The 23,964-nt window shown below is 44.9% G+C and overlaps 1 protein-coding gene across 8 annotated transcripts in view; it reads right to left on the bottom strand.

Moving 5' to 3' along the window:
* The window catches only part of LOC140187712 (coiled-coil domain-containing protein 74B-like), an 87,261-nt gene that overhangs the window by 37,264 nt on the left and 26,033 nt on the right, over positions 1-23,964 (bottom strand). For all 8 annotated transcript variants that reach the window (XM_072243280.1, XM_072243284.1, XM_072243281.1 and 5 more), the window contains one exon: positions 23,041-23,118. In XM_072243280.1, coding sequence (XP_072099381.1) covers positions 23,041-23,118 — 78 coding nt within the window. The remainder of the gene's footprint in view (positions 1-23,040; positions 23,119-23,964) is intronic.

The raw sequence follows: 23,964 nt of genomic DNA, 5'->3' as shown, positions 1-23,964 counted from the left end.
CAGAGCGTAGGTGTTCAGCGAAACAGACTCCCAGCCAGCGTTGGGTCTCACCAAACATAGAAGGCCGCATCGGGAGCACCGGACGCAGTATATCACCCCAGCCGACTCACAGGTGAAGTGCCGCCTCACCTGGAAGGACTGTCTGGGGCCCTGAATAGTGGTGAGGGAGGAAGTGTAAGGGCACGTGTAGCACTTGTTCTGCTTACAAAGGTAAGTGCTGAGAGGGAGATCAGTGGGAAGGGATGGGGGGGACGAATGGACAAGGGAGTCGTGTAGGGAGCGCTCCCTGTGGGAAGCGGGGGGAGGGTTGGAGGGAAAAATGTGCTTAGTGGTGGGATCCCATTGGAGGTGGCGGAAGTTACAGAGAATAATATGTTGGACCCGGAGGCTGGTGGAGTGGTAGGTGAGGACAAGGGGAACTCTATTCCTAGTGGGTGGCGGGAGGATGGAGTGAGAGCAGATGTATGTGAAATGGGAGGGATGCGTTTGAGAGCAGAGTTGATGGTGGAGGAAGGGAAGCCCCTTTCTTTAAAAAAGGAGGGCATCTCCCTCGTCCTGGAATGAAAAGCCTCATCCTGAGAGCAGATGCAGCAGAGACGGAGGAATTGCGAGAAGGGAATGGCATTTTTGCAAGAGACGGGGTGAGAAGAGGAATAGTTAGGTAGCTGTGAGAGTCCGTAGGCCTATAGTAGACATCAGTAGATAAGCTGTCTCCAGAGACAGAGACAGAAAGATCAAGAAAGGGGAGGGAGGTGTCGGAAATGGACCAGGTAAACTTGAGGGCGGGGTGAAAGTTGGAGGCAAAGTTAATAAAGTCAATGAGCTCAGCATGCGTGCAGGAAGCAGCACCAATGCAGTCGTCGATGTAGCGAAGGAAAAGTGGGGGACAGATACCAGTATAGGCACGGAACATAGATTGTTCCACAAAGCCAACAAAAAGACAGGCATAGCTGGCTACCTTGTCAATGTCTTATATCCTACAACAACCTTCTAAACTAGACACAACTCCACCCAGGTTTCTATCATTTGCAAAAATACTGCAGTAATTTTTACTATTAGAGCAGTATTTCAGCAATTTGACATTTTGAGCTGCACTACTGCCACAAAACAGCAGATTTCATGCCATCTAAATCAGTGATAACAACCCTGCGTCTGTTAACACACTACTGTCATTTCTGTAAACACAAGGAATTCTGCAGATGCTGGAAATTCAAGCAACACATATCAAAGTTGCTGGTGAACGCAGCAGGCCAGGCAGCATCTCTAGGAAGAGGTACAGTCGACGTTTCAGGCTGCGACCCTTCGTTAGTCGACTGTACCTCTTCCTAGAGATGCCGACTGGCCTGCTGTATTCACCAGCAACTTTGATGTGTGTTGCACTGTCATTTCTGTGATGAGAAGCAATTTATTAGTTCATTCAGCAATGAATAATCACCTGACATGAAGACTAGTCAGCAGGCTAGGAAGGTCCAGTGCAGGGCATGCTCTCAGCTGGCAAGCACAGTGATTAAAAAAAAGATGAAAATTAAATTTGAGGCATTTAGAATATATTTTGTTTGAGGAGATTTGTCGTTTATATTATTACACAGAACAAGATGAACAAGTATAGTTTGGCCACTGATCTGTTGTAAAATGTAACAAGCAGTTTGTGACCAGTCTCTCCCCACTTTGTTTTTGCTCACATTGTCCTTGAAGAGATTAAAGCTCTGAGGAGGCATCTGTGAAAGTCCAATTTGTAGTTTGAAACTTCTGGATGCATTACTGTAGAACCTAGCAGTCAGATATTTGACGGCTATAGATCAGGCCACGAGTAACAAGTACAGTGTATCTGAAAGGAAGCTAAGATCCTCAGTGTCTGACGTCCACATTTACCCATCGAACATGCAGCAAGGAATTCTGCCAACCATGTTCACTGATGAAATTAAATTAGAATCTCAATTTAATAAAAAATAATATCAGGTTCATGTAGTAGGCGATCTCTGCGTTGCAAAGACTCTGATCTTTCACAGTTTCTGATAACTATCTGCAACAGGCCTGTTTGCAGCAACCCCAAAGAAGGCAAATAATGCAAAGATGTTGAAAGGCCAGAATCTGAGCTAATTGCCTGCTACACCGCAGAGCTACAATCAGATTTTGAGATTATATGCAAGTTTTATAATTCTTGTCCTTGAGATATTCTTCGGACAATGGGTGTGGCCAACATAGTTTATTTATAACCGGACTCCATCACGTGAAATGTTTTAAAACAAATGCTCACCATCTCTCACAGTGCCCAGGTCTAATTGTCCAACCAAAAATGCAACTAACCAAGGCAAGGCATTTTTTGCTATGGGAGGAGTAAATTCTAATCCATGAAGCCCTGGAACAAGTACTGGGGAGGGCTGCTCTGGTGGGATGGATTTAACTTGAATTAGGTTGGGACTAGGGGTCAGGTACTGTGATCACCTTACTTACTTAATGATACAGAGTGGAATAGGCTGTGTCCAGCTCTTCACACCGTGCCACCAACTTTAACACCAGCCTAATCACGGCACAATTTGCAAAGACCTATTACCCTACTGACCAGTACGTCTTCGGACTGTGGGAGGAAACCAGAGCACCCAGAGGAAACCCACGCATTCCTACAGCACATAGTAGACCGTTCCAGCCACACCACTCAGAAACAGCCAATTTAACCCTTCCAACCACGCCACTCAGAAACAGCCAATTTAACCCTTCCAGCCACACCACCCAGAAACAGCCAATTTAACCCTTCCAGCCACACCACTCCGAAACAGCCAATTTAACAGGGTTAAGTTGGCTGTTTCTGAGTGGTGTAGCTGGAAGGGTTAAATTGGCTGTTTCGGAGGAGTGGCGTGGCTGAAAGGGTTAAATTGGGTACATTTAAAGTGAAAACTGTTAGTTTCCTATTGGTCAGGGCATCAAAGGATATGGCGAGATGGCAGGTGTATGGGGTTGAGTGGGATCTGTGATCAGCCATGATGGAATGGCAGAGCAGACTCGATGGGCTGAATGGCCTAATTCTGCTCCTATGTCTTATGGTCTTATCATTTCTTAGATAAGGGGCCCAAAACTGCTCATAATATTCCAAATGAGGCCTCAGCAGTGCTTTATAGTCTCAACATTACATCCTTGTGTTTATATTCGAGTTCTCTCGAAATGAATCCTAACATCCTCACCACACCTCACCACAGACTCAACCTGAAAATTAACCTTTAGAGAATCCTGCACGACTCCCAAATCCCTTTGCTCCCCAGATTTCTGTATTTTTTTGCCATTTAGAAAATAGTCAATCCCTTCATCTACCAAAGTGCACGGCTACATACTTCCCGACACTGTATTCCACCTGCCATTTCTTTGCCCATTCTCCTAATCTGTCTAAGTCCTTCTGTAGCTACCTTACTTCCACAGAACCATCTGCTACTAAATTTATCTTCATATCTTCTGCAAACTTTGCAACAAAGCCATAAATTCCATCACCCAAGTCATTGACATATAACGTAAAAAAGAATCGGTCCCAACACAGATGCCTGTGGAACACCAATAGTCACTGGCAGCCAAGCAGGAAAGGCCCCCTTAATTCCTAGATTTTGCTTCTGCAGACAGATATTGATAGGTTAAGTGAGTGGGCAAGGGTCTGGCAAATGGAGTACAATGTTGAAAAAAGTGAGATCATCCACTTTGGAAGGGAAAATGGAAGAGCAGATTATTACTTAAATAGTAAAAATCTACAACATGTTGCTGTGCAGACAAAAAGTTGGTTTACAGGTGCAGCAGGTTATCAAGATGGCAAATGGGATGTTGGTCTTCATTGCTAGAGGGATTGAATTTAAGCACAGGGAGGTTGTGCTGCAACTGTACAGGGTACCTGTGAGGCCGCACCTGGAGTACTGTGTGCAGTTCTGGTCTCCTTACGTGAGGAAGGATATACTGGCTTTGGAGGCGGTGCAGAGAAGGTTAACCAGATTGACTCCAGAGATGAGGGATTAGACTATGAGGAGAGATTAAGTCGTCTGGGTCTGCACTCGCTGGAATTCAGAAGAATGAGAGGAAATCTTATATAAGCATATAAAATTGTGAAAGGGGATAGATAAGATAGGGGCAGGAAAGTTGTTTCCACTGGTAGGCGAAACTAGAACTAGGGGACATAGCCTCAAGATTTGGGGGAGTAGATTGAGAAGACAGAGGTGAGGAGGAACTGCTTTTCCCAGAGGGTGGTGAATCTGTCGAATTCTCTGACCAATGAAGCAGTGAAGGCTACTTCAGTACATATATTTAAGACGAAGTTGGATAGATTTTTGCATAGAAGGGGAATGCAGGGTTATGGGGAAAAGGCCGGTAGGTGGAGATGAGTCCATGGTCAGATCAGCCATGATCTTATTGAATGGCGGAGCAGGCTCGATGGGCCAGATGGCCGACTCCTGCTCCTATTTCATATGTCCAAGTGAGGCCTCACCAATGCCTATACAGCCTCAGCGTTACATCCTTGCTTTTATATTCTAGTCCTCTTGAAATGAATGCTAACGTTGAATTTGCCTTCGTCACCACTGATTCAACCTGCAAGTTAACCTTTTGGGAACCCTGCACAAGAGTTTTTGTTTTTTTCTCCCTGTTGAGAAAATAGACAATGCTTTTATTCCTTCTAAAAGTGCATAACCATTCACTTCCTGACACTGTATTCCATCTGCCATTTCTTTGCCCGTTCTCTGAATCTGTCCAAGTCATAGAGTCATAGAAAACTACAGCGGAGAATCAGACCCTCCAGCCCACCTAGTCAGTGCTGAAACTTTGAAGATGCCTACTTCCATCAGCAGGACCATAGCCCTCCATATCCCTACCATCCCTGTACCTATCCAACATCTCCTAAACATTGAAATGAAGCTTGCATCAATAGATATCGCGCCAAAACTTTGCAAACTTCTAAGGAAGTAAAGTAGTGGCATTGACATGCTTTATGTGACACTGCACTTACATGCTGGGCCCAGAATATGTCGTCAGAAATGGTTAGACTGAGGAATTTAAAGTTGCTGACCCTCTCCACCTTTGATCCCCTGATAAGGACTGCCTTATGGACCTTTGGTTTCCTCTTCTTGAAGTCAATAATCAGCTCCTGAGTCTTTCTGACATTGAGTGAGAGGTCCTTCTTCAGCATCCTATCTTCCTCAACACTACCTGCTCCTCCACTTATCTTCATATCATCCACAAACTTGACCACAAAGCCATCAATTCCAAAAACCAAATCATTGACATAAAATGTAAAAAGAAGTCATCCCAACACAGACCCCTGTGGAATACTAGCAGTCACTGGCAGCAAATCAGAAAAGGCTCCATTTATTCCCACTCTTTGCCTCCTGCCAATCAGCCACAGCTTTATCCATGCCAATATCTTCCTGTAATACCACAGGCCCTTATCTTGCCAAGCAGCCTCATATGCAGCATCTTGTCAAAGGCCTTCTGAAAATCCAAGAACACAACATCCACTGACGCCCTTTTGTCTATTCTGCTTGCTATTTCCTCAAAGAAATCCAACAGATTTGCCAGGGAAGATTTTCCCTTAAGGAAACTGTGCTGATTTTCACCTATTCTATCGTCTGCCTCCAAGTACCCTGAAATTTCATCTTAAACAATTGACTCTAACATCTTCCCAACCACTGAAGTCAAGCTAACAGGCCTATCATTTCCTTTCTTCTGCCTCCCTCCCTTCTCAAAGAGTGGAGTGACATTTGCAATTATCCAGTCCTCCAGAACCATGGTAGAAACTATTGGTTCTTGAAAGATCACGACTAATGCCTCCACAATCTCTTCAGCTACCTCTTTCAGAGCCATTAAGGTGTAGGCCATCTAGCCCAGGTGAAAGGCTCAGACCTTTCAGCTTACCCTGCACCTTCTTCCTGGAAATATCACTTGCACTCCCTTTTGCCCCCTGACACTCTTGAACATCCGACATACCTAGTGTCTTCCACAGTGACGACTGATGCAAAATAGTTATTCAGTTTGTCTGCCATTTCACTGTCCCCTATTACTACCTCTCCAGCATCATTTTCCTGTGGTCCGATATATACTTTCACTTCTCTTTTATAAGACCATAAGGCAGAGAAACAGAATTAGGTCACCTGGCCCATCGAGTCTGCTCCACCATCCAATCATAGCTGATCCTTTCTTTTCTCGTCTTTAACCCCAGTTCCCAGCTTTTTCCTCGTAACCTTTGAAACCATGTCCAATCAAGAATCTATCAATCTCTGCCTATCAATACACCCAACAACCTGGCCTCCACAGCTGCCTGTGGCAACAAATTCCACAAATTCACCACCCTTTGGCTAAAGAAATATCTCTGCTCTCAGTTTTAAAAGGGCGCCCCCTAACCTGAGGCTGTACCCTCTTGTCCTAGACTCACTCACCATGGAAAATATCCTTCCCGCATCTACTCTGTCTAGGCTTTTCAACATTCGAAAGGTTTCAATGAGATTTCCCCCCCCCCCATCGTTCTGAATTCCAGCGAGTACAGACCCAGACCCATCAAATGCCCCTTGTATGTTAACCCTTTCATTCCTGGAGTCATCCTTGTGAACTTCCTCTGGACCCTCTCCAATGCCAGCACATCTCTTCTAAGATGAGGGGCCCAAAACTGTTCACAATACTCAAGGTGAGGCCTCACCAGTGTCTTATAAATCCTCAGCACCACAGCCTTGCTCTTGTATTCTAGACCTCTTTAAACGAATGCTAACATGGCATTTGCCTTCCTCACCACTGACTACCTGCAAGTTAACCTTTAGGATGTTCTGCACAAGGACTCCCAAGTCCCTTTGCATCTCAGATTTTTGGATTCTCTCCTCATTTAGAAAATAGTTTGCCCATTTATTTCTACCAAAGTGCATGACCATGTATTTCCCAACATTGCATTTCATTTGCCACTTTCTTGCCCATTGTCCTAATCTGTCTAAGTCCTTCTGCATCCTACCTGTTTCCTCAACACTACCTGCCCCTCCACCAATCTTTGATCTTTGTATCAATCTGCGAAATTGGCAACAAAACCATCTATTCCATCATCTTGATCATTTATGTACAGCATAAAGAGAAGTGGTCCCAACACCGACCCCTACAGAACACCACTAGCCACTGGCAGCCAACCAGAAAAGGATCCTTTTATTCCCACTCACTGCCTCCTACCAGTCAGCCAATGCTCTAACCATGTTAGTTGCCTGCAATACCATGGGCTCTTAACTTGATTTACTCCTTATGTATCTGAAAAAAAACTTCTGGTATCCTCTTTTGATAACAATATTATTGGCTAGCTTACCTTCATGGAGCACGTGGGAGGGGCAGCACCTCTAGATGGGGGGTTTGTCGCAGTCCTTGGAGTGACTCGTCATCTATTGTTTCCCCACCAACACCTGGCTCTCGCCTGTGGTTCCCCCATAGCTGTTTGCATGCGGCTTCGGCAGGCCGGCTAAACCAGGTGAGGGTAGCCGATGGGTCTGAAACCCTTGGTGAGATAGGAATTTGCTCATCCCAGCATGCGAAGACTGCTTCGGTGGATCAGGGGGAGGAAACCTGGGGGTTCATGACTGAGAAGGCGTTGCAGCAGCACATTGTGGAGTGCGTAGGGCGCAGCAGAGCACTTAAGAAGACACGGCCATCCAACGCAGCCAAGGGAGTTGTCAGACGTAATGATTCTTCCTGCCACTGGATCCTGACTTCTGAGACCGAGAGAGTGGGATTGTTTCTGTGCAAGGCTTTGCCATTTTAATATCTTTCACACACTGGTTACATTGTGCAACATTCATCTCCCAACTTTCAATTCCGACCAGTCTTCTACAAGTCCTATGGCGGTGGGGGAGTGGCGAAGCAACAGGTGGAGGTGACCACTGGGAATTGTGGTCACAAACCCACACGTAGGCAGCCCTTGGACAAGTGGTCATTCTGCTCTGTACCCAGGGCAGCAGAGGAGTCCGGCAGCACCAATGGTGACTGAGCAGTCCTTTTCAGGACAGCACTGCTCACCCTTTGATAGGGAGGGGCCGAGAAAAACTGGCCTAAACATTGCTTGACCTACAGACAGATAACTGGCCAGCTTGCTGCGGCTGGCAGTTCATCTGCCAAGGCGGTTACACTCAAAGGAGAAGAAAGAAACTTCTGTTGGATCATGGAATGTCCACACACTCATGGACAGAGAGAACTCAGCAAGACCCCAAAGAAGAACAGCCCTTGTTGCCAAGGAACTTTCACAATACAACATCAACATCGCAGCCCTCAGTGAAACCAGGCTTGCAGAGGAAGGATCCCTGACTGAAACCACCAGCGGCTACACTTTCTTTTGGAAAGGAAAAGCAGAAGATGAAGAGAGGATTCATGGAGTTGGATTTGCAGTCAAGTCCAGCTTCCTGAAACAACTCTCCGACCTGCCCGTGGGAACTAACGAAAGGCTTATGTGGCTACGTCTGCCCCTCGGCCACAAACGTCATGCAACAGTCATCAGCGCTTCTGCCCCCACCATGACCAGCAAATACGAGACCATTGAACAGTTCTATGCCGAACTTAGCTCTGTTCAGTGCTCAGTCCCTGCCAATGAGAAACTAATCCTGCTCGGTGACTTCAATGCCCGAGCAGGCTGCGATCACAGTCGCTAGGAAGGGGTTCTAGGCAAACATAGTATTGGCAATATGAACAGCAACAGCCTCTTGCTCCTTAGCAAATGTGCAGAATATGACCCCCTGATCACAAACACAGTGTTCAGGCTGGCAAACAAGTACAAGTCAACATGGATGCACTCAAGATCCAAACATTGGCACATGATCGACTATGTTATAGTACATCGCCGAGACATCCGGGACGTCCTCGTCACCAGAGCCATGCGAGGAGCAGAGTGCTGCACTGACCACAGGCTTGTCCACACTGAAGCTACGTATTGCTCCCCACCACCCCAAGTGCCCTAGGTTCATCAGAACAGCTTTTAACACTGCCAGACTCCAACAGCCGCTGTATCTTCAAAAGTTCCAGACCACCATTGATGAGAAGCTGTCTGCCAATGGACCACTAACTGGTGGGCCAACCCAGAAGTGGAATCAGTTTAGAGAGATGGTGATGGAGACAGAAAAATCAGTCCTCAGCCCCAAGGACTGGAACCACCAAGATCGGTTCGACGAGAATGACAGTGCCATCAAAGATCTCCTGGCCAGGAAGAACAAAGCATTCATGGAGTGGCAAAACGACCCAAGCTCCATTCCCAAAAGAAAGCGGTTCAAGTCCCTTCAGGCCCATGCCCAACGGGAAATTCACAAGATGCACGACCTGTGGTGGGATAGGAAAGCTGAAGAGGTGCAAAGCTTCACCGACATCAACAACTCGAGGCTGCTCTACAACTCCATCAAGATGATCTTTGGCCCCTCAAGATCTGTCTCATCTCCTCTGTTGTCTGCTGATGGAACCACACTGCTAAAGGACAAGGAGAGCATCCAACACAGATGGAAAGAGCATTTCAGCCAGCTCCTGCACCGCCCCTCATCGGTCGACCAGTCTGCTCTGGACCTAATCCCCCAACAGCCTATTCACGAGCAACTAGATGATCCTCCCTCGATAGAGGAACTCAAGAAGGCTATCAGGCAGATGAGCAGTGGGAAGGATGGAATACCTGCTGAACTGTACAAGGCACTCAGCAAGGAGTCACTGGAGGCTTTCCACAGCACACGGACGAGCATGTGGGAAGAAGAAGAGATTCCTCCTGACCTCCGAGACACAACGATAATCGCCCTCTACAAAAATAAAGGTTCAAGGACCGACTGCGGGAACTACAGAGGCATCTCACTACTTTCCATTGCCGGAAAAATCCTCGCCCGCATCATCCTCAACAGACTGATTCCAACAGTGTCAGAAGAGAACCTTCCCGAGTTGCAATGCGGCTCTCGTCCCGAACACAGCACTGTCAATATGATCTTCACAGCGAGACAGATACAGGAGAAGTGCCTGGAACAGAACGTGACATTATACTCTGTCTTTATTGATCTGACGAAGGCGTTTGACACGGTCAACAGAAACGCACTGTGGATCATCCTTAGAGAGCTTGGCTGTCTGCATAAATCACTACACTCACCCGCCTGCTCCACGATGGCATGACAGGAGAAGTGTTCTCAGATGGTTCCCCATCTGAGACTTTCAACATCTCAAATAGTGTGAAGCAAGGGTGCGTTCTAGCACCAGTGCTCTTCAACCTCTTCTTCACCCAAGTGCTGAAGCATGCTGACAAGGACCAAGACCTGGGTATTTACATAAGATATCGCCTAGACGGATCGACGTTTGACCTGAGATGCCTTGCTGCTGTGAGGGGATCCGGGAGAGCCCCTATTACCTGCTTGAAGAGAGACAGAGAGAGTCATTCATCATTGATGGTTCATTTGGAATGGAGAGACAGACAAAGATTAACAGTTGGACTGTCACTTTAAGGCATTGGAAGTAACTTTGGATTTTTACTGAGTTTGGAGTTGGAGGCAGCACCGAGCAGCTCGAAGGTCGCTATGGTGACAGAAGGCAGATTGTTGATATTTCTTCAAGGACCTGTTGCCTGCTTGTGCATTCCTTCACAGATAGAGGAAGGAGGGACTCTTTGAATGACAGGTGATGCTCAGCACAGAGAAATAAATGAGGGGGTCAGATGATACAGACCTCAGGACACATGATCTGGACACTGAATGAGCATTGTTGTGCCTGCAGAGAAAGTGGGTTTTGGAGGATCGATCAAGCGGATTGATCCAAATTGCTATTCCATCGCTGAAGAAGGGGTTGACTGGTGGGGAGCTGTCTATGTGTCCACCCTTACCGGGGTGATAGCTCCACCACAGAAAACCGGTCCCCCTGGTTAAAGTCACAGTCGGTGACTTATATACTTCCATCCCCCATCAGGAAGGTCTCAAAGCTCTACGCTTCTTTTTGGATTCCAGACCTAATCAGTTCCCCTCTACCACCACTCTGCTCCATCTAGCGGAATTAGTCCTTACGCTTAATAATTTCTCCTTTGGCTCCTCCCACTTCCTCCAAACTAAAGGTGTAGCTATGGGCACCCATATGGGTCCTAGCTATGCCTGCCTTTTTGTTGGCTTTGTGGAACAATCTATGTTCCGTGCCTATTCTGGTATCCGTCCCCCACTTTTCCTTCGCTACATCGACGACTGCATTGGCGCTGCTTCCTGCACGCATGCAGAACTCGTTGACTTTATTAACTTTGCCTCCAACTTTCACACTGCCCTCAAGTTTACCTGGTCCATTTCTGACACCTCCCTCCCCTCTCTAGATCTTTCTGTCTCTATCTCTGGAGACAGCTTATCCACTGATGTCTACTATAAGCCTACTGACTCTCACAGCTATCTGGACTATTCCTCTTCTCACCCTGTCTCTTGCAAAAATGCCATCCCCTTCTCCCAATTCCTCCGTCTCCGCCGCATCTGCTCTCAGGATGAGGCTTTTCATTCCAGCACGAGGGAGATGTCCTTTTTTAAAGAAAGGGGCTTCCCTTCCTCCACTATCAACTCTGCTCTTAAACGCATCTCCCCCATTTCACGTACATCTGCTCTCACTCCATCCTCCCGCCACCCCACTAGGAATAGGGTTCCCCTGGTCCTCACCTAGCACCCCACCGGCCTCCGGGTCCAACATATTATTCTCCATAACTTCCGCCACCTCCAACGGGATCCCACCACTAAGCACATCTTTCCCTCCCCCCCCTTGCATTCCGCAGGGATCGCTCCCTACGCGACTCCCTTGTCCATTCGTCCCCCCCATCCCTCCCCACTGATCTCCCCCCGGCACTTATCCGTGTAAACGGAACAAGTGCTACACATGCCTTTACACTTCCTCCCTTACCACCATTCAGGGCCCCAAACAGTCCTTCCAGGTGAGGCAACACTTCACCTGTGAGTCGACTGGGGTGATATACTGCGTCCGGTGCTCCCAATGTGGCCTTTTATATATTGGCGAGACCCGACGCAGACTGGGAGACTGCTTTGCTGAACATCTACGCTCTGTCCGCCAGAGAAAGCAGGATCTCCCAGTGGCCACACATTTTAATTCCACATCCCATTCCCATTCTGACATGTCTATCCACGGCCTCCTCTACTGTAAAGATGAAGCCACACTCAGGTTGGAGGAACAACACCTTATATTCCGTCTGGGTAGCCTCCAACCTGATGGCATGAACATCGACTTCTCTAACTTCTGTTAATGCCCCACTTCCCCCTCGTACCCCATCTGTTACTTATTTTTATACACACATTCTTTCTCTCTCTCTCCTTTTTCTCCCTCTGTCCCTCTGAATATATCTCTTGCCCATCCTCTGGGTTCCCCCCCACCTCCTTGTCTTTCTTCCTGGACCTCCTGTCCCATGATCCTCTCGTATCCCCTTTTGCCAATCACCTGTCCAGCTCTTGGCTCCATCCCTCCCCCTCCTGTCTTCTCCTATCATTTTGGATCACCCCTCCCCCTCCAACTTTCAAATCCCTTACTCACTCTTCCTTCAGTTAGTTCTGACGAAGGGTCTCAGCCCGAAACGTCGACTGTGCCTCTTCCTAGAGATGCTGCCTGGCCTGCTGCGTTCACCAGCAACTTTGATGTGTGTTGCTTGAATTTCCAGCATCTGCAGAATTCCTGTTGTTTGTCGGTGACTTGTGAAGGATTTCGGAGGACGACGAGAAGATCGACGGCATCAGCTCACCTGAAGACTCAACTCACTCTCTCTCTCTCTCTCCATCGCTACTCAACTAAATTCCACGAACTGAACTGAACTTTACTCAACATCGTAAGACTGTATCCTTTTACCCCTAGACTTAAAGAAGCTTGGTTTTCATACAAATATATTCCACACTTACTTTTATACATAATCATTGCCAACCTGTTTGATTTATTTTCATTTATATTACTGTATTGCGTGGTTACTAATAAATATCAGTAGTTTATAGCAATATGAGACTCCAAAGTGGTTTCTATTTCTGCTGGCTCTTTATTCCCGTCACGGGGTCCGTGACACTGCAAAGACCAAAATGTTGAGGAGGCTCATCACTGAAGCCCTGTTTGCTGATGACTGTGCCTCGTGGCCCACCAGGAGAACCACCCGCAGACGATTGTCGACAAGTTCTCCGCAGCCTCAAAGATGTTCGGCCTGACAATCAGCCTTGGTAAGACAGAAGTTCTACAACCTGCACCAGACAGTCACCCTCCTCAGCCATGCATCACCATCGACGGCACTGTCCTGAAGAATGTGGAGAGCTTCAAGTATCTAGGAAGCATCATCTCCAGTGACGGATCCCTTGACAAAGAGATCATAGCAAGGATCCAGAAAGCCAGCCAGGCACTCGGGAAACTCCGTGTCAAAGTTCTGGAGCACAAGGCCATTCAGCTTTGAACCAAGCTCAAGGTGGACAAGGCTGTGGTCCTCACCTCTCCCCTGTATGGCTGCGAAACCTGGACCCTGGACCACAGGCACATCAAACAGCTGGAGCAGTTTCACATGCGCTCTCTGCGGTCGATCATGAGGATTCGATGGCAGGTCCGAATCACCAACCAGGAAGTCCTGACAGAGCCAACAGCACAAGCATTGAGGCAAGGATCCTCCAGGCCCAGCGACATTGGACTGGCCATGTAATCCGCATGGGTGAAATAAGAATTCCCAGGCAGCTGCTCTACGGTGAGCTTGAGCACGGCAGTCGCAATCAAGGCCGCACCAAAAAAAGATTCAAAGACAATCTGAAATCGTACTTCAAATGGGCAGACCTCCAGCCTCGACAGCTTGAGGAGTCCGCAGCCGACAGGGCTGCGTGGCGCGCCCTGACCAGAAAAGCTGCGTCTGACTTTGAGGATGACCGAAATCAGCGCCTTGCAGCAGCACAAGACCAATGCCACAAAGCTGTGTGTGCACCTGTTCTAACAACCACCATTCCATGTCCAACCTGCAACCACATGTGTGCTTCCGCCTTCGAAGCCACATGCGTATCCACAAATGACTACACAATGTTTAGTCTTCCTCGGACCCCGAGAGACAACCACCACAACCTTCATATTTCACCTTTTCCCTCCTTATTGCTTTTTAGTTGCTCTCTGTTGGATTTTAAAAACTTCCCAATTCCCTAACTTCCCACTAATTTTTTTCTCTACTTTTCTTTTACATTGTCAGCCACTGTTCTGTCCTACTGCGTCTTCTTCTTTGGGATATATCAAACCTGGGCCCTCTGAATTGCTCCCAGAAACTCCAGCCATTACTTCTCTGCTGTCGTCCATGCTAGTGTCCCCTTCCAATCAACTTTAGCCAGCTCCTCTCTCATTCCTCTGTAATTCCCTTTACTCCACTATAATATTGATATATCAGTGGGGGGGATGGGAATCAGTATGATACAGCTAAGGATGAGCCAGCAAGTAGATAATGTAATCTATCATATGAATGTAAGGAAGGACAAGGCAATGATTGGGTACAAATGCAGATGGAGTAAAGAGTTAAATTCATAAGGGTGAAGAATGCATGTGCTGTATTTAAATGTGCGTAGCATCTGGAATAAGGTGGATCAACTCTTGCCTCAGTCAGATATTGGTTGGAATGATGGTGTAAGGATCACTGAGTTGTGGCTGAAAGAAGGCTATAGATGGGAGTTCAACATCAAAGGATATACTTTGTATCAAATGGACAGGCAGGAAGGCATTGGCGATGGTGTGGTTTTATTGGTAAGAGGTAGAATTATATCTTTGGAAAAAGGTGGTATAGGGTCAGAGAATGTTGAATCTTTGTGGGTGGAGTGAAGAAATTGCCAAGGATCTAAAAAAAACATTATGGGAGTCAAATATCGGCCTCCAAATAGTGGCAAAGATATGGGGCTGAGATTGAAAAGGGAGCTGGAAAGGACATGTAATAAGGATAATGTCACAATTATAATGGGGGGCTTCAATATGCAAACAATTGGGAAAATCAGGCTGGTGTCAAATCACAAAAGAGGGAATTTATTGAATGCCTACAAAATGGCTTTTTAGAGCAGTTTGTGCTCAAACCTTCTCCGGCTGAGGCTATTTTAGATTGTGTGTTGTGTAATAAACCAGATCTTATTAGGACGTTTAATGTAAAGGAACCTTTTAACCAAAGAGTGGTGAATCTATGGAATGCTCTGCCACACACTCTGGTTGAGGCTAAAGTTAATAGATTCCTGATTGGTTGGGCCATCAAGGGCAGGTGTATGGGGTTGAATGGGATGCAGGATCAGCCATGATGAAATAGCAGGGCAGACTCGATGGGCTGAATGTCCTAATTCTGCTTCTATGTCTTATGGCTTCATATCCAACTTCAGCTTCTCTCAAATTGCCGTCGTCATGACTATCCCTCGAGGCCGAGGATGATGGTCTTCGTTCTGTTGATCTACTTATGGGCTCTCAAGTGGCTTACGAGTCCAACCTTGGCTTTGAAAATTCTTCCGCATTCAGGACAGGTAGTTCCAGATGGCAGATCGGACTTTGGTTGTTGCTGCCTCTCTCTCCATTTTCTTCTCTTTTCTTCTAATTCTGCACATCTGTTGGCTTCGAAAGTTGCTGTTCCTTCTCGGATGATGGCTTGCCAGAGTTTCCTGTCCTTGGCATTGGTTTCCCAATTATTGATGTCGATGTTACATTTCTTCATGTTGGCTTTTAAGTCGTCTTTGAATCTCTTCTGTTGTCCGCCTCTTTTACATTTGCCTTCTTTAAGCTGGGAGTAGAAGATTTGTTTCGCCAGACGTTTGTCTTTCATCTGAACAACATGACCACTCCATCTTAGTTGGTTCTTAATGACGTAGGCTTCACTGCTTGTTGTTTTTGCTTCATTTAGCACACTGATGTTGGTTCTTCTATCTTCCCAGCTGATATTTAAGATGTTTCGAAGACAGCGTTGATGGAACTTTTCAAGTGCCTTCAGATGTCATCGGTATGTTGTCCAGGTTTCTGATGCATACAAGAGTGTTGGAATCACCGCTGCTTTGTACACTAACATTTTGGTGTCTGTTCGGATGTCACAATCATGAAAGACTCTTGTTCAGAGATGTCCAAAAGCTGTTTCAGCGCATTTAAGATGATGTTGGATCTCGTCATTAAAGACATTGGAGGAGAGATGACTTCCAAGATACGGAAAGTAGTCCACGTTTTCCAAGGTTGTTTCACCAAGTTGAATTGATGGTTCTATCCAATTTGTCTCAGTTGATGATGGTTTGTAGATGATCTGAGTCTTCTTGGAATTGATGGTAAGTCCAAGTTTCGTGTACGCACGGTTGAATGCAGTCAGAATCTGTTGTAGGTGGTTTTCTGAGAGAACTGCAACACTGTTGTCATCTACGTATTGGAACTCAATGAGGGAACTTGTGGATGTCTTGTTTTTGTACTTGAAACAGGCAAGATTGAAAAGTCTGCCACCTGTTCTGTAGACAATTTCGATTCCTGGGGGTAGGTCGTCCTTGATGATGTGGGTGATTATCGCAATGAAGATGGTGAACAAAGTTGGGGCAAAGTTTAGGGCAAGAGTTTCAGGGCATGAAAAACATGTAAAACACGCATCCCTGTTTTACTCCTGATCTAACTTGAAAAGGCTCACAGTTACTGTTGCTGACCATGACTGTGGCAAGCATGCCATCGTGGAGGAGTCTCAGGATTCGAATGTACTTGATCTTGAGGTCCATGTCCATAGGACACTCAAAACTGCTACACAGGTTGACAGTGTTGTTAAGAAGGTGTATGGTGCATAAATTGGCCTGTTACACGGATGACGTTTTGATCTATCTAGGGCAACCAACATACTCTTTACCTAAATTGATGCAATCCTTTGAACAATATGGTCAATTATCAGGATACAAGATCAACATAGATAAAACCCAACTACTTTCATATAACCATAGCCCACCAAGGGAAATTGAAAGTAGATATTCTTGGGCATGGCAAACAGAGTCCGTCAAATATTTGGGCATCATTATGCCAAAAGGTTTAGCAAAATTATCAATGCAATTATCAGCCTATATATAAAAAAATTAAGGAAGATATAACAAGATGGAACCTAATTCCTTTTCTTGGTCTTAGTTCAAGGATTGAATCTATTAAAATGAATATACTGCCCAGACTGCTATATCTCTTTCAGACCCTACCAATAGAGATTAACCAAAATCAATTCAATGAATGGAACAAGATGCTATCAAGATATATATGGCAAGGTAAAAGGCCTAAGGTTCGTCTCAAAATTTTGCAATTAGCCAAGGAAAAGGGGGGATGGGGCCTACCTTCTCTTAGAGATTATTATTTTTCAGCACAGTTGAGAGCTGTGATATGCTGGTGCAATCCATCATATGGCGCTCAATGGAAAAACATTGAGGAGAGGATACTTTCCATCCCCATACAGGCAATTTTGGCTGATAACGACCTACAAAGTTACATAAGTAATATTGACAACCTGTGGGTGAAATGGACTCTTAAAATATGGAAAACTATTATAAAAGAATATAAGTTAGAGAGAGACATTGCAATTCTTAAATGGTATGCATATGACTCTGATTTTACGCCGAATAAACTGGATGCTAGATTTAAGGACTGGACAGCTAAAGGAATAACAGCTATTTGCAATATAATGAAAGAAGGAACACTGTTCAGTTTTGAAATGCTCAAAGAGAAACACTTATTAGAAAAACAAGACTTTTACCGGTATTTACAGATGCAACAGTATGTTAATAAGATGGTTAAAAATGTAACCAAGGCAAGTACATGTCTGATAGAGCTATTTAGAAAAGCATATAATTCAGACTACGGTAGTAGAATAATTTCAAGCGTTTATAAGGGTTTGTCAAATCTTAAAACACATTCAACTTCATACATTAAAACAAAATGGGAGAAGGAAGGAGGGATAATAATATCTGAGGAAGACTGGACAATAATATGGAGGTATCAATGGAAGTGTACCAGTTCACAGAAATGGAGGGAGTTCGTTTGGAAAAACTTGATAAGATATTTTATTACACCCTCTCAGAAATTCCATTATAATAGTAACCTCCCTGATTGCTGGAGAAATTGTGGGAATCAAAATGCAAACCATTATCATATGTTCTGGGAATGCCCTGTTATCAAAGACTATTGGATTGGGATACATAACGCCCTACAAGACATCTTTAAATGTGAAATACCCTTAGAGAGTAAGACCATACATTTTGGGTATATACCTCCAGAATGGTTGAAAAGAGATAAATATTTATTGAATGTACTCTGGTGGCTGGTAAAAAGACCCTTACCAGGAAATAGCTATCACAGGAGAGCCCAACTTTAAATGTATGGATGGAAATTACAATGGACATTTACAAAATGGAGAAGGTAACAGCATCTATTAATCATAAGTTGGAACAATTTTACTCATGCTGGAAAAAATGGTTTAACTACATAACACCTCATAGGCCTGATTTAATTCTCACAAATCAATGAATATGTTGTAAAAAAAAATCACTCCCTACTTTGTACATAGTTTTCTCCTTTTGCTTGTTCTTTCTTTCCTCTCTTTTCTATAGGTGTATATCTCAGATAGATATTATGTGGAGATTTGTGACAAATATGATTATATGATATATATGTACAGTATCTGAAATACATCTTATGGAAATGTTTGTTTGATGATGAAATTCAATAAAAAATAAATTACAAAAAAAAAGAAGGCGTATGGTGTGTTGGCATTCATCAACCGTGGGATTGAGTTCAAGACCCGTGAGGTAATGTTACAGCTATATATGACCATGGTCAGATCCCACTTGGAGTACTGTGTTCAGTTCTGGTCACCTCACTACAGGAAGGATGTGGACACTATAGAAAGACTGCAGAGGAGATTTACAAGGATGTTGCCTTGATTGAAGAGCATCCTTATGAGAATAGATTGAATGAACTTGGCCTTTACTCCTTGGAGCGATGGAGGATGAGAGGTGACCTGAGAGAGGTGTATAAGATAATGAGAGGCATTGATCATGTGGCTAGCCAGAGACTTTTTCCCAGGGCTGAAATGGCTAATATGATGAGCCATAGTTGTACCTGCTTGGAAGCAGGTACAGAGGGAATGTCAGAGGTAAGTTTTTCACACACAGAGTGGTGGGTGTGTGGAATACACTGCCAGAAACAGTGGTGGAGGTAGATGCAACAGGGTCTTTTAAGAGACTCTTAGATAGGTACATGGAACTTAGAAAAATAGATGGCTATGCAGTCGAGTAATTCTTGGCAGTTTCTAGAGTAGGTTACATAGTTGGCACAACATTGTGGGCTGAAGGGCCTGTAATCTGCTGTAGATTTCTATGTTCTACATTCCCAGAAGGTTAGTTCACAGGTTGAGTCTGTGGTAAAGTAGGCAAATGCAATGTTGGCATTTATTTCAAGGGGATCATCACCATCATCAGGTGCCATGCCCAGTTTGAGTTTTGACTGCCATGGCCCACACACTCCTGTTTCAGGTCAAGTGGATCAATTCATTGGTATTCATTTCCAGTTCTCTGGCTGCTGTCTCCATCTTCATTTGTCTTTGTCTTCCTCTTGCTTTCTTCCCTTCAATCTTTCTCACAATTACTGTGCATTCTAACTCCTCTTTCCTAATCACATGTCCAATGAAGTTGCGTTGCCTTTTCATGATCTCATACATTATTTCTCTTTTTGTGTTTGCTTTGTTCATGACATCCTCATTAGATATTCGTTTCATCCATGAGATTCTTTGCATCCTCCTCAAAAAACACATCTCTGCTGCTACAAATCGTTTCCTCACGTTGCTAGATATTGTCTAACATTCTGAACCATATAACATAACTGGATAAACGTAACATTTCAGTACTCTGAGGCAGGTTGTCATGCCTAGTTTGGTATTGGTCAGTATACTCTTCATTCTCGTAAAGGTGTCTTTTGTCATCCCTATTCTTCTTTTGATGTCCAAGTCGCACCTGCCATCTGATGTCACCCAGCTTCCTAAGTAGCAAAAGTTCTGTACTTGTTTTATGTCTTCCCCGTTTATTCTCAGCCTGCTGATAGTATTCTCCTTCTTTTTAGATATCACCATACATTCTGTCTTTTTGCAATTGATCGATAGACTCATTTTTGCACTTTCTTCAACAACTATATCAACTAAGTTTTGTATTTCAAGGGGACTGGAATATAAAAGCAAGAAGATAATACCGAGCCTTTATAATACTCTAGTCAGGTCACACTTCAAGTATTGTCAACAGTTTTGGGCCCCATATCTCAGAAAGAATGTGTTGTCATTGGAGTAAGTCCAGAGGAGGTTCATGAGGATGTTTCCAGGAATGAAGGGGTTAACATCTGAGGAGCATTTGGCAGCTTTGGGCCTGTACTCACGGGAATTTAGAAGAATGTGGGGTTTTCATTGAAAGCCACCGAATATTGAAAGGACCAGATAGGGTGGGTGTGCAGAGGATGTTCCCTATGATGGGGGTATCCAGAACTAGAGGGCACAGCGTGAAAATTGAGGTGCGACCCTTTAGAACAGAGGTAAGGAGGAATTTTCTTTGCCAGAAAGCAGTAAATCTGTGGAATGCCCTGCCACAGACTGCAGTAGAGGCCGAGTCTGTGGGTATACTTAAGGCAGAAGATGATCATTTCCTATCAGTCAGGGCATCAAAAGATATGGTGAGAAGGCAGGTGTATGAGATTGAGTGGGATCCCAGAACAGCCATAATGGAATAGCGGAGTAGACTCGATGGGCTGAATGGCCTAACTCTGCTCCTATATCTTATGGTCTTACGCCTTCCACATTCACATCCAAGTCAAAAACACTGTGGAACACCACTGACCACACAATCACACAAACAACCCTCTACCATCAACTTCTGATCCTATGGCCATGTTAGTTTTGGACCCAATTTGCAAACTTGCCCTGGATCCCACGGGCCCAAGGCTTTTGCACTAGTCTCCAGGTGAAGAGCTGAAGTCTGAGTGGGCGGTATAATTTGACTGGTGATGGATGTCAGTGTTGGCCACTGTAGGAACTCTGCATCTATTCTCTATCTGCATTGTGTCTTGTGTTGCCTGTTTATTATGGTAAGTAGTCAAATAAGTGGGGGGGGGCATGGTAAAGCAAAGGGAAAAAGTTATGTATTCTTGCTTATTTCATTGCAGTTTGTTGCTTGGGACTGGCAGATGTCGTATCTTTTGCTGACTGCTCTATTACGCCTAGCGTACACTTGGGTATGATTAAATTTCATCACTTCAAGATTGTATGTTTGCAATTGCTAATAAAGGATCGAAATACATATCCTTGATTTTGGAGCAACCATTATTAAAGTGTGGGAGCGTCATGTGAGTATAACAAATCTGTAGGGTCGCCAGCAGCACCAATTGTTTTGCTTTGGTTGCTATAGACACAGTTTGTATTGTAATTCTATTACACTATTTTAATTTGAACTTTCTTGTGTGACGGGGTCCTGAATTACCCCTATGAACTGTGCTTTGGAAAAGAGAGAGAAAGAGTTATTTAACACCATTAACTTGTTTTTAAAAGAGAGAGAGAGAGACGAAGACTGCTCACGGGTTGTTTATACTCTTCAAGGACATCGCCTGCTTATACATTCTTACAGAGAGAGAGGAAGGAGGCGTTATTTGAATGACAGTTGGTGCTCAGTACGGTGAGATAAATAGGAGGTCAGATGATATAGACCTCAGACACATGTTTTGGACACTGAACGAGCTTTGTTGTGCCCACAGAAAAAGTGGGTTTTTAGAGGATCGATCAGGCAGATCGATCAGCGGCTCTTGCAGTGAAAAGAAAAGGCAGTGGCCGGTGGGGAGTTGTCCATGTGTCCACCCTTGCCTGGGGGATAGCTCCACCACAGAAAACCGGTCCCCATTGTTGAAGTCACAGTCGGTGATTTTTAAAGGATTTTGGAGGACAACGGGAAGATCGACGGCATCAGCTCACCTGAAGACTCAAATCTCTCCCCCTTTCTCTCTCCATCACTACTCAACTCAACACCACGAACTGAACTGAACTAAACTTTACTCATCATCGTAAGACTGTAACTTTTTACCCCTAGAATTGAAGCAGCTTGATTTTCATATATTTCCACACTTACTGATTTATTTACTTATATATAATCATTGCTAACCTGTTTGATTTATCTACATTTATGTTACTGTATTGCATAGTTACTAATAAATATTATTAGTTATAGCAATACGGGACTCCAAAGTGTTTTTCATCTCTGCTGGTTCTTTATTCCCGTCACGGGGTACGTGACACTTGTGTTGAATTGACTTTAAAGAAAAAAGAAAAACAGCATTCATGCAACAACTTTTTACAATCTTGTGTGGGGGGGTGGGGGAAAGGGGCTTGATTTGCTATTGTTGTCTTGTTTTGTTCCGTAGTTTTCGTTGCTACTTGTGTTGTTATGCAGAGTATTGTGGGCGTGCTATGTTGACACCAGAATATGTGCCGACACTTATGGGCTGGGCTGCCCCCAACACATCCTCAAGTTGAGTTGGTTGTTAATGCAAATGACGCATTTTCGATGTACATACAATAAATAAATATGAATCTCATCTGGAAAGTTGATTTGTCCCTGCCTTTCCAAGTGACGATTGGTCCTGTTCCGTCTTGTCCACTCTGGTTGATGAAATTCCTGTCCTTTGGAACCTCCTCCTATATATTCCCTAACATTGAAATTTGAGTCAAAAGTCCATAGTTACCAGGCTGCCTTTCTTGAAAAGGTGGAGGGGGCACATTTGCTGTCTTCCAGTCATTTGATATTTCACATATAGCCAGCAAAGATTTAAAAACCTCAGCATTAATCCCAGCAATATTATCTCCCAACCCACCCCCCACCCCGTAGCAGCCTGATGTATACCCCACTGTATACTGAAACACTGGACAGAATACGTGAGCTATTCTCCTTAACACAGATCTCTGTTTCACACTTCAAACCAGCGAGGAGGTAGCTGGAGCTGCAGCTCCTGTGCTGAAGGTGTGGAACATGCTGCAGAGGGAGAGGTTACACTGAACATCAGTACTGGGGCTGGAGTAATCACACCCAGTGATGGAGCCATTACCTGTAGAGTGATCTCTGCAAATCATCTGGGCAGCGTCTGTGAGTGAGGTTGTCGGACCAGCACACGATAAGGTTCCCACTGAAAGTGAAAACAAGCAAGTCATTCAGCCAGTTGAAACAATACTATCTCCTTACTGGACATAAAACCACTTCTGCTATTTCCTCCAATTCCTACAACAAATATTTATCCAATTTTCCTTTAAAGGAAACAATAATCTCTGCCTTGAAGCCCTTTCATTTCCATCTCATTTTGACTCCCAAACTCTGGCAGGATGCTGCTCACATGAAAACCCATTTCCCTGAAGCCTTTTATGCTACATCTCAATTTGCCAAATCTACTTTTCTGCTGTCAGTATGTACCCTGCGAACCAAGCCCAAATGAAATATGTCTATCACAAAAAGTGTGCCCACCTGGATGACCACTTCCTTACCTGTCCTGGACCAGCACCAACATGCATGCTGCTTCTTGTGAATTCAACCCGACAAATTCCCAATGTCGACAAAAAAAACTCAGCCTTAAACTGCCAGCAGTTTCCACCAGCTGAGTATCTCCAACAGTCTGCTTTTATCTGAGGGAGCTTTGGCTATCCGGTAAGGATGCATCTTGAGGATTCCAATCCCCTGGCTCAGGGCTTGAGCAGTCAGGCACTCCCTCTGGCTACAGTGAAATCCAGTGTCACATCCCTCTGGCTACAGTGAAATCCAGTGTCACATCCCTCTGGCTACAGCGAAATCCAGTGTCGCATCCCTCTGGCTACAGTGAAATCCAGTGTCTCATCCCTCTGGCTACAGTGAAATCCAGTGTCAAGCAGCTGTTTGCTGAAGGCTGGCAGTTGGCAGACTCCACATGGCTCAGGTGTACAGCTCCATTGCAATGATCCTCTGTCCCAAAGCTGTCCAACACTGCCCTGCTACAAGAGGAGGT

This window comes from Mobula birostris, chromosome 25 (genome assembly GCF_030028105.1).
Source record: "Mobula birostris isolate sMobBir1 chromosome 25, sMobBir1.hap1, whole genome shotgun sequence".
Classification (NCBI taxonomy): Eukaryota; Metazoa; Chordata; class Chondrichthyes; order Myliobatiformes; family Myliobatidae; genus Mobula; species Mobula birostris.
This window is presented reverse-complemented; position numbering and strand designations above follow the sequence as displayed.